This window comes from Oncorhynchus nerka, linkage group LG19, assembly GCF_034236695.1.
Source record: "Oncorhynchus nerka isolate Pitt River linkage group LG19, Oner_Uvic_2.0, whole genome shotgun sequence".
Taxonomy (NCBI): domain Eukaryota; kingdom Metazoa; phylum Chordata; class Actinopteri; order Salmoniformes; family Salmonidae; genus Oncorhynchus; species Oncorhynchus nerka.
The window spans coordinates 32,675,156-32,685,806 of NC_088414.1; the positions used below are offsets into that span (position 1 = coordinate 32,675,156).

At 42.1% G+C, this 10,651-nt stretch overlaps 1 protein-coding gene across 1 annotated transcript; it reads left to right on the plus strand.

Moving 5' to 3' along the window:
- The first annotated feature begins 6,879 nt into the window (after nucleotides 1-6,879).
- wdr55 (WD repeat domain 55) lies at nucleotides 6,880-10,085 on the plus strand. Its single transcript, XM_029620907.2, has 10 exons — nucleotides 6,880-6,920; nucleotides 7,045-7,104; nucleotides 7,223-7,276; nucleotides 7,397-7,542; nucleotides 7,634-7,734; nucleotides 7,897-7,984; nucleotides 8,179-8,358; nucleotides 8,482-8,581; nucleotides 8,722-8,891; nucleotides 9,195-10,085. The coding sequence occupies exons 1-10, from the start codon at nucleotides 6,906-6,908 to the stop codon at nucleotides 9,523-9,525; spliced, it is 1,245 nt and encodes a 414-aa protein (XP_029476767.1). The 5' UTR covers nucleotides 6,880-6,905; the 3' UTR covers nucleotides 9,526-10,085.
- The last annotated feature ends 566 nt before the right edge of the window (nucleotides 10,086-10,651 follow it).

The following is a 10,651-nucleotide window of genomic DNA, read 5'->3' on the forward strand; positions in this document are numbered from 1 at the left end:
TTTGTTCTTCACTGGTTGCCCTTTTCTTTTGGTAACAGGTCACACATCTTTCTGCTGTCATTGCACACTGTGGTATTTCACCCAATAGATATGGGAGTTTATCAAAATGGTTTGTTTTCAAATTATTTGTAAATCTGTGTAATCTGAGGGAAATATGTGTCTCTAATATGGTCATACATTTGACAGGAGGTTAGGAAGTGCAGCTCAGTTTCCACCTCATTTTTTGGGCAGCGTGCACATAGCCTGTCTTCTCTTGAGAGCCAGGTCTGCCAGATCCTAATTGGTATGTCGAATTTTATGTTCATTTTGTTGGCATAGAAGGCCCTTCTTGCCTTGTCTCTCAGATCGTTCACAGCTTTATGGAAGTTACCTGTGGCGCTGATGTTTAGGCCGAGGTATGTATAGTTTTTTGTGTGTTCTAGGGCAGGTATTCCTAAACTGGGGTACTCGCAATGCCAAATAAAAATATTTTAGAAATATAGATAACATTTTCTTCACATTTTCAAACAGTACATTTTCCAACGGGGCTATACATTTGGGTGAGGTTTTTTCTCGCCTGAGTAGCCTCGTTTCACTGCCAAAAATAAACTTAAACCATCTAGTGTTCAGCGAAATAACAACACAATGTCAAATACAGGTAGCCTAGTCAAATAGTTAACATTCAATCCCATTAACCGTTACTCTCTCGCAGGAAATCTTCACTCTTGTGCAGACATTTAGAAACGAAACATGACCATTTGAAAAATAAGCCACAGGAGGTTTTTTTGCGAGAATAAAGACGACTTTTGAGGAGTAAGACCTGTACAAAAGTAAAAGATATGTCACGCCCTGACCATAGTTTGCTTTGTATGTTTATATGTTTTGTTTGGTCAGGGTGTGATCTGAGTGGGCATTCTATGGTGTATGTCTAGTTTGTCTGTTTCTGTGTTTGGCCTGATATGGTTCTCAATCAGATGCAGGTGTTAGTCATTGTCTCTGATTGGGAACCATATTTCGGTAGCCTGTTTTGTCATTGTGGGTTGTGAGTTATTGTTTATTGTCTAAAATTACAAATGGAAAAGTGTGTGCATATGTATTCAATCCCTTTGGTATGATGCTCCTAAATAAGATCTGGTGCAACCAATTACCTTCAGAAGTCAATTAAAGTCCACCTGTGTGCAATCTAATTGTCACATGGTGTGTGTGTGTGTGTTTATATATATATATATACACCTGTTCTGAAAGGCCTCAGTTGCTTGTTAGCACAGTGGTTCAGTAGAGTCACAGTTGTCACTTTGTGGTTTTGAAAGTGTTCAGTTTTTCCATTAAAATGACGAAGAGGAGGAAATCTGACGTAACAAGATAACAATAATAAGAAGGGACAAGGAGCATCTTATATGGTGAGCTACCAAGTGTCTAGGACAGGCAAGCCCCATACTATTGGACTTAATTCTTCCTGCTGCCGCAGATATGGCTGGGACAATTCTGGGGGAAAAGGCCCTAAAAACTATACAGACAATGCCTTCATCAAACACTGTTTCACAACGCATCAGTGACATCGCAGGAGATGTTTTGAAATTACTGCTTTGCATACAGGCCAGTGAATTATATGCGTTACAGCTGGATGAGTCAACAGACGTGGTGGCCTTGGCACAGCTCCTGGTATATGTCCTCTACGTTTATGGGGGGTTAATTAAGGAAGACATCCTCTTTTGGAAACCAGGACAACATGAGAGGATATGTTTGACGTACTGGACAGCTTTGAGACATCAAATGGAGTTTGGTGGTCAAGATGTGTTGGTATCTGTACTGATGCCACAAAAGCCATGACAGGGATACATAGTGGAGTGGTAACGAGCGTGCAAGCAGTTGCTCCCGATGCCATTTGGGTACACTGCAGCATCCACCGAGAGGCTCTTGCTGCCAAGGGAATGCCTGACCGCTTGAAAGATGTTTTGGACACTACAGTGAAAATGGTGAACTTTGTTAAAGCAAGGCCCCTGAACTCTTGTGTATTTTCTGCATTATGCAATGATATGGGCAGCGACCATGTAACGCTTTTACAACATACAGAAGTGTGCTGGTTATCAAGGGGCAAAGTATTGACACAATTTTTTAAAATTGAGTGATAAGCTTAAAGTTTTCTTTACTGACCATAATTTTCACTTGTCTACCTGTCCCTCAACGTAACCAAGACTAAGGAGATTATTGTAGACTACAGGAAAAGGAGGACCGAGCACGCCCCCATTCTCATCGACGGGGCTGCGGTGGAGCAGGTTGAGAGCTTCAAGTTCCTTGGTGTCCACAACAACAAACTAGAATGGTCCAAACAAACCAAGACAGTCGTGAAGAGGGCACGACAAAGCCTATTCCCCCTCAGGAAACTAAAAAGATTTGGCATGGGTCCTGAGATCCCCAAAAGGTTCTACAGCTGCAAAATGGAGAGTATCCTGACTGGCTGCATCACTGCCTGGCACGGTAATTGCTCGGCCTCTGACCGCAAGGCACTAGAGAGAGTAGTGTGTACAGCCCAGTACATCACTGGGGCTAAGCTCCCTGCCATCCAGGACCTCTACACCAGGCGGTGTCAGAGGAAGAACCTAAAATTGTTAAAGACCCCAGTTATAGCCTGTTCTTTCTACTACCAGATGGCAAGTGGTACCAGAGTGCCAAGTCTAGGACAAAAAGGCTTCTCAACAGTTTTTACCCCCAAGCCATAAGACTCCGGAACAGGTAATCAAATGGCTACCCGGACTATTTGTATTGTGTCCCCCCCCCCACCAACCCCTATTTTTACGCTGCTGCTACTCTCTGTTTATCATATATGCATGGTCACTTTAACTATACATTCATGTACATACTACCTCAATTGGGCCGACCAACCAGTGCTCCCGCACATTGGCTAACCGGGCTATCTGCATTGTGTCCCACCCACCAACCCCTCTTTTACGCTACTGCTACTCTCTTCATATATGCATAGACACTTTAACCATATCTACATACTACCTCAATCAGCCTAACTAACCGGTGACTGTATGTAGCCTCGCTACTTTTATATCCTTGCTACTGTATATAGCCTGTCTTTTTACTGTTTTATTTCTTTACCTACCTATTCACCTAATACCTTTTTTTTGCACTATTGGTTAGAGCCTGTTTGTAAGCATCACTGTAAGGTCTACCTACACCTGTTGTATTCAGCTCACGTGACAAATAAACTTTGATTTGATTCAACAAGGTTTTCTGGGTCTATGTTTTTGGTTGGACAGGTTTCTCAATTTCTTTGTTAGGTTTTAGCATCCTTCATCAAACCATTTGTCATTGTTAATTTTCTTAGGTTGTCTGCTTGACATTTTTTAGATTTGATAGTATATTTGACCTCTCAGCTTCCCTGTTTATGTTTTATAAGTTTTCACCTTCACTATTACAGTGAAACATTTTGTCTGGGAAATTTGTCTAGAAGGGATTGAATTTGTTGTTGCATGTCTTAATATTATTCAGTTCCTTTGGCTTTGATGCCTCATGATTGCGCAAAGTGCTGTTCAAGTAGAGTGTGATCTGATAGGGGTGTCAGTGGACTGACTGTGAATGCTATAAGAGACTCTGGATTGAGGTCAGTGATAAAGTAGCCTACAGTACTACTGCCAAGTGATGAGCTATGTGTACCTACTATAGGAGTCCCCTCAAAGCCTAATATTGACTACAGTGCCTTGCAAAAGTATTCATCCCCCTTGACGTTTTTCCTATTTTGTTGCATAACAACCTGTAATTTAAATTGCATTTATTTGGATTTCATGTAATGGACATACACAAAAGTGAAATGAAAAAAATAACTTGTTTAAAAAAAATTACAAATGGAAAAGTGTGTGCATATGTATTCATCCCCTTTGGTATGATGCTCCTAAATAAGATCTGGTGCAACCAATTACCTTCAGAAGTCAATTAAAGTCCACCTGTGTGCAATCTAATTGTCACATGGTGTGTGTGTGTGTGTGTGTTTATATATATATATATATATACACCTGTTCTGAAAGGCCTCAGTCTGCAACACCACTAAGCAAGGGGCACCACTAAGCAAGGGGCACCATGAAGACCAAGGAGCTCTCCAAACAGGTCAGGGACAAAGTTGCGGAGAAGTACAGCTCAGGGTTGGGTTATAAAAAAATATCGAACTTTAAACATCCCACGGAGCACCATTAAATTCATGATTAAAAAAATGGAAAGAATATGGCACCACAACAAAACTGCCAAGAGAGGGCCGTCCACCAAAACTCAGACCAAGCAAGGAGGGCATTAATCAGAGGCAACAAAGATACCAAAGATAACCCTGAAGGAGCTGAAAAGTGGAGATTGGAGTATCTGTCCATAGGACCTTTTTAAGCAGTACACTCCACAGAGCTGGGCTTTACAGAAGAGTGGCCAGAAAAAGCCATTGCTTAAAGAAAATAAGCAAACACGTTTGGTGTTTGCCATAAGGCTCCCCAAACATATGGAAGAAGGAACTCTAGTCAGATGAGACTACAATGTTGCTTTTTGGCCATCAAGGAAGACTGTATGTCTGGCGCAAACCCAACACCTCACATCACCCAAGAACACCATCCCCACAGTGAAGCATGGTGGTGGCAGCATCATGCTGTGGTGATGTTATTCATTGGCAGGGACTGGGAAACTGGTCAGAATCGAAGGAATGATGGATGGCGCTAAATACAGGGAAATTCTTGAGGAAAACCTGTTTCAGTCTTCCAGAGATTTGAGACTGGGATGGAGGTTCACCTTCCAGCAGGACAATGACCCTACGCATACTGCTAAAGCAACACTCGAGTGGTTTAAGGAAAAACATTTAAATGTCTTGGAATGTCCTAGTCAAAGCCCAGACCTCAATCCAATTGAGAAGCTGTGGTATGACTTTTTACAGATTGCTGTGTAAAGATTGCTGTACGCTAGCGGAAACATTCCAACTTGAAGGAGCTGGAGCAGTTTTGCTTTGAAGAATGGGCAAACATTCCAGTGGCTAGTTGTGCCAAGCTTATAGAGACATACCCCAAGAGACTTGCAGCTGTAATTGCTGTAAAAGGTGGCTCTACAAAGTATTGACTTTGGGGGTGATGAATAGTTATGCACACGCAAGTTCTGTTTTTTTTGGTCTTATTTCTTGTTTGCTTCACAATAAAACATATTTTGCATCTTCAAAGTGGTAGGCATGTGTAAATCAAATGATACAAATGGTTGTAAGGCAACAAAGGGGGGTAAATACTTTCGCAAGCCACTGTATGTACATACCCAGCGTCCAACAGAGATGCACGAGTTGTGACCCGTTTTTGTTGGTTATGTTGTCGTAGTTGTGTCTATGGGGGCATATGGGAGAGGGAATGCTGTCCCCCCCCCAGGTACCCCCTGTGTGCTGAGGGTATCAGGTTCTTGTCCAGTTCTGGCATTTAGGTCACCACAGACGAGTACGTGTCCCTGGGCCAGGAAATTGTTGCTCTCCCCCTCTAGGATGGAGAAGCTGTCATCCTTAAAGTATTGGGGGTATGTGGGTAGCCTATCAGGTGTAGGCTATATCATACTTCCAAATGAAGATAGCCTAAACAGAATACAAACGTAAAACATAATAATAAAATAATAATAATATCCACATGTTTTCTAATGGCAGCTATTTTTCAGAGATGTGATCAACATTAATCAATCAATCAATTCTAATTCTCGTTAATGCAATATACACTCTCCCACCACCATTTACTACAGAAGTGTTTCTTAATCCTGTTCCTGTGGAGAGCTGTGTACTGCTAGGGCAAAAACACAAATGTGCACCCACTATACAGTCATTAACAGAGGTTGTTCGGTGAATAACGCTCTGGTGATTAACCTCGTCCGTCTGAGAACTGAAGACTTGTGTTAGCTCCCTGAGATGACGCCTTGCCTTTAGCTCAGCCGACTTTCGAGATCCATGGTTGATGTCACTATGTGTTGAGGCCAAAGATCAAATTTAGCTTTAGGGCCACTAAAAACCTTGATCTATGGACCCATGATCTGTTAAGCAGTAGGCTTCATAGGAGCAAAGGGATGTGATATGAACCTCAGCAACGAAATGTAATCCACCATTTATAAAATTGTGTAGGATTTGGCGGAGGGAGACCTCGTGTGGCAGTCGTTGGAGCTTTTTACAGTCTGTGTTGGAGTCATTCGAAAAAATGTAAATGTTTTATTTCAGTGTAACTAGCTATATACATTTATTTATCTGAATGTTTTTTTATTTCACCTTTATTTAACCAGGTAGGCAAGTTGAGAACAAGTTCTCATTTACATTTGTGACCTGGCCATGATAAAGCAAAGCAGTTCAACACATACAACAACAGAGTTACACATGGAGTAAAACAAACATACAGTCATACAGTAGAAAAATAAGTCTATATACAATGTGAGCAAATGAGGTGAGATAAGGGAAGTAAAGGCAAAACAAGGCCATGGTGGCGAAGTAAATACAATATAGCAAGTAAAACACTGGAATGGTAGATTTGCAGTGGAAGAATGTGCAAAGTAGAGATAGAAATAATGGGGTGCAAAGGAGCAAAATAAATAAATACAGTAAGGGGAGAGGTAGTTGTTTGGGCTAAATTATAGATGGGCTATGTACAGGTGCAGTAATCTGTGAGCTGCTCTGACAACTGGTGCTTAAAGCTAGTGAGGGAGATAAGTGTTTCCAGTTTCAGAGATTTTTATGATGTATTTTTTATGAAAAAACAAACAAAAAAACAATCATTCTGTTTGCGTTTGTTGCTGCCCTAATGGGCATTGTCCGCTTTTGGTCCAACCGAGGGTATGCCTGGTTAATTTTGCAACGTTTTGGTAAATTTCGCAACGTTAATAACGTTGCAAAATTTGCAGGTTTGAATGCATCTTTGGCTTGGTTGACGTCTACAGAATGCATAATGGCGGCTTCCTTGGTGAGACCACGAGTATCTTTACCATACGACAATTCTGGTGTTAGCCCGCTTTAAACAAGTTTTTGTCAATGGCTAAACGTGATTGTGACTTATCAATGGTGTTGTTTTTGCCTACATTATTCAGGAAGTCGGGGCTATTTCGATAATGACTGGTTCTGATGATTTGAAAACAGAAGATACCGGGGTAGCTAAGTTAGCTAACCATTCATACATGCTTCAGCTCTAGTCCGAATGTGTACATCACCACATTTCAACTATTTTATTAAGCCAATCTGACAGTCTTTTTCTATCCCATTCTATAGGACGAGTCGGTAGAGGATACAAAAGATGATTTGAAAAAAGATCAAGGTTCTGAGGTAATTAGCAATCATGCATGCAACTAGGTTATAAGGCTTCTCCGCGCCTAATGTGCTTCGGTATCATCACATTTAATGACAGCCTATTATAGTAGTATTTTCTTTATCATATTCTCCTAGGAAGACGAACCGGTAGAGGAACCAAGAGAGCCAAGGATTCGTGAAACGCCAGAGGACATCAAACTCGACGCAATTGTCAACACATTGGCCTTCCATCCAAAACAAGATATTTTTGCTGCCGGGGATATTGACGGTGATATTTACGTGTAAGAAATATAACCACTTGTGATGCTTATGAACATTTACATAAATGTAAGTGCCATTGTGGAAGTGAACGTCATTGTTTTGCATCCCCAGATACTCCTACTCATGCACAGAGGGGGAGAGCAAGGAGCTATGGTCGTCTGGACATCACCTCAAGTCCTGCAGGGAGGTTGCTTTCTCTCATGATGGACAGAGTAAGTGTGATCACTGGTAGGGTTTGGTTGCCTTGAATTTATTTTTCTTGTGATACATTTTTATCATCATGTTGGTCAACACAACTTGCTGGGCCCTTCTGTCTGTTATGTTGGTTAAACATGGTTAAACATCAACCAGTAGTTCCTTTTCTGTGTATGTAGAACTGTTCAGCGTTTCAAAAGACAAGTCAGTCCATCTCATGGATGTGGAAGGGGGAAAACTTGTCACACGCATCGCCAAAGCCCACAGGTAAAGTCTCTTTAGTCCATTGATGTCACTAGTTTAGGGCTTTTTGTTTCTTTTTCTATACCCTCACTTGTTCAATGTTCTGTTGTCGAATTGCTTAACTCTGAGACTGTCCAAAGCAGAGAGAGCCTAATGATTGTATTGCACTATTGTGGTTGCAATGTCTGGTTTTCTCACCTTCACCCATATTTGACCAGTGTCCCAATCAATGCACTGCTGCTGGTGGATGAGAATGTGCTCGCCACCGGGGATGATGGGGGGACACTGAAGGTTTGGGACATGAGGAAGGGCACATCGTTCATGGACCTGAAGCATCATGATGACTATATCAGCGGCATTGCTATTGACCAGGCCAAGAGAATGCTTCTCACCTCCAGGTAAGAGTTCAGTTCAGACACGGGATGGATAATTGAATAAGTGTTTTCAGTGGATCTATTCATTGAGACTAGCATGTACAGATGTGACTTGTCAACTGACATGAATGATGTTTTATGTCACAGTGGTGATGGGACAATGGGGGTCTTCAACATCAAGAGGCGGCGATTTGAGCTCCTGTCAGAGTTCCAGAGTGGGGACCTTACCTCGGTGGCCATTATGAAAGTGAGTGTCTCATCCTCTTTATCTGAAGGTTCAGGACTGGCTAGTCTACTGGCTGAGACACTTGAAATCCTTGCATTATCTAAAAAGACGTTCAGAGTCAATAACTTAAGTTGTCCACTGTTCCCTGCCTCGTCACACAGCGAGGGAAGAAGGTGGTGTGTGGCTCCAGTGAAGGGACTATGTACATCTTCAACTGGAACGGCTTTGGAGCCACCAGTGACCGCTTCGCAGTGAAGGCAGAATCCGTGGACTGCATTGTTCCCATTACAGACAGTATACTGTGTGCTGCCTCCATGGATGGAGTTATACGGTGTGTTATACAAGTGTTCAGTTGGATTTTATATAGGATCTAAAGAGTTTAATGGTTTTGGAGACTTTAATTATTTAGAAGTAATATGTTGTCATCTGCATTAGATGATAACATGCAAAGCACAGATTTGAGGGAGATTCTTTTGCAAGGTGTTGTTCTTCAAATCTCCTATAGAGGGCAAGAGTATGCCAAACATACTTATGACATGGCTTGATTTTTCCTTGGGACCATTTTTAGTTTTCAGTGATACAGTACTGAAGTTTTTACTTAGACTAATTAGAATCTATCTCTCCCTCTTGACAGTGCCATAAACCTCCTGCCCAATCGGGTACTGGGCTGCATAGGGCAGCATGTTGGGGAGCCTATTGAGCAAATTGCCCGCTCTCGCGACTCACGTTTTCTGGCGAGCTGTGCCCACGACCAGATGATCAAGTTCTGGGACATTTCAAGTCTCCGCGACATGACAGTCAGTGACTACCGGAAGAGGAAGAAGAAAGATGGAAACCTCAAGTCCCTCAGCAAGAAAGCCTATGGGGGTGGGGATGACTTCTTTTCTGGACTGATGGAAGAGACTGAGGCAAAACAGGAAGAGAAAGAAGATGATGAAGAAGACAGTGACAGCGACAGTGATTAAAAGATACTTGTGGAAGTCATGCCCATCATATGTTGCCAGAGGTGTTGTGTGCTATTGGTCAAACAACTCCTGGCCATTGCACGAATCAACTCTTCTCAGCCGGCACTGTTGAAAGAGGCATCTTGGCAGAGTGGAAGCTTTAGATGGTGTATGCTTGGGGCATAGCCTTGGAGATGAGAACAGCCTGTTTCATCCACTGCTTGCAGTGTGGTTTTCTCCTGAAACATGACTCTTCAAAAGTCTGGTGCAATCCCAGGTTAAAATAAAAAATGTTTGTTAAATGTAGAGCCCTTAGAAAATTAGTCCCATAGATCTGGTTGGATTCTGCCATTGGAGAGCTGAGCTATGGGAACTCAGGATCAAGGAAGAGTCTGGGGCTGCTTATGGGGTCAGAGGTCAAGTGTCACTGTTCAGATTCGTCTTGCAAGAGGAAACCCCTCGGCCTGGTTTGCTGTAGTATCTTTGCCTTATTACCGGTATTGTAGCATGACATCATGCACATGTATGTAATGTACAGCTTGACATGGAAATAAAATGATTTTATTTGATTTTTTACATTCCATTCGATTGATGTATTGTTTTAAAGTATCACTCATTGGCATCTTGTACAAAATATTATTTACAATTTAGGGACCAGGTAAAGTGATGGCAGAAGTGTGGTGTTCTGTTGGCTGTTGGAGACCGCAATAGTACTAAAGAGAGCAGTGCCAGAATAGAAGACACATTCCAAGAGCTTTGTCTGTGCAAATAGACAAACTGACAACCAGTCCTTAGAGGACACAAACTCTGGGATCTACAGGACAACAGCATTTTCACGGTCCCATAAGGCTCCCTCAATAGAGCGTCTCACCATCTTGGTTTGTATCACATGGCCCAGAATTTGTTATGGTGGCATCGTAAATCAAAGTTTCAGTTTAGTCTAATCTACACTGTTCTTTTTTGAGGGAAGTTTGACCAATGTTAACTAGAACAGATGTTTTTCAAGAATGGGGTGCCAAGTGGATACTCTACCAGTGGTGTAAAGTACTTAAGCAAAAATAAGTGGTGCAGCGGTCTAAGGTACTCCATCTCAGTGCTTGATGCATCATTACAGACACCCTGGTTCAAATCCAGGCTGTAGCACAAC

Excerpts from the sequence above, each read along its gene's own strand:
- wdr55 (XM_029620907.2), top strand. Across the intron at positions 7,735-7,896 it reads TTTCTCTCATGATGGACAGA|AACTGTTCAGCGTTTCAAAA; the intron begins GTAAGTGTGATC and ends CTGTGTATGTAG. Across the intron at positions 8,892-9,194 it reads TCCATGGATGGAGTTATACG|TGCCATAAACCTCCTGCCCA; the intron begins GTGTGTTATACA and ends CCCTCTTGACAG.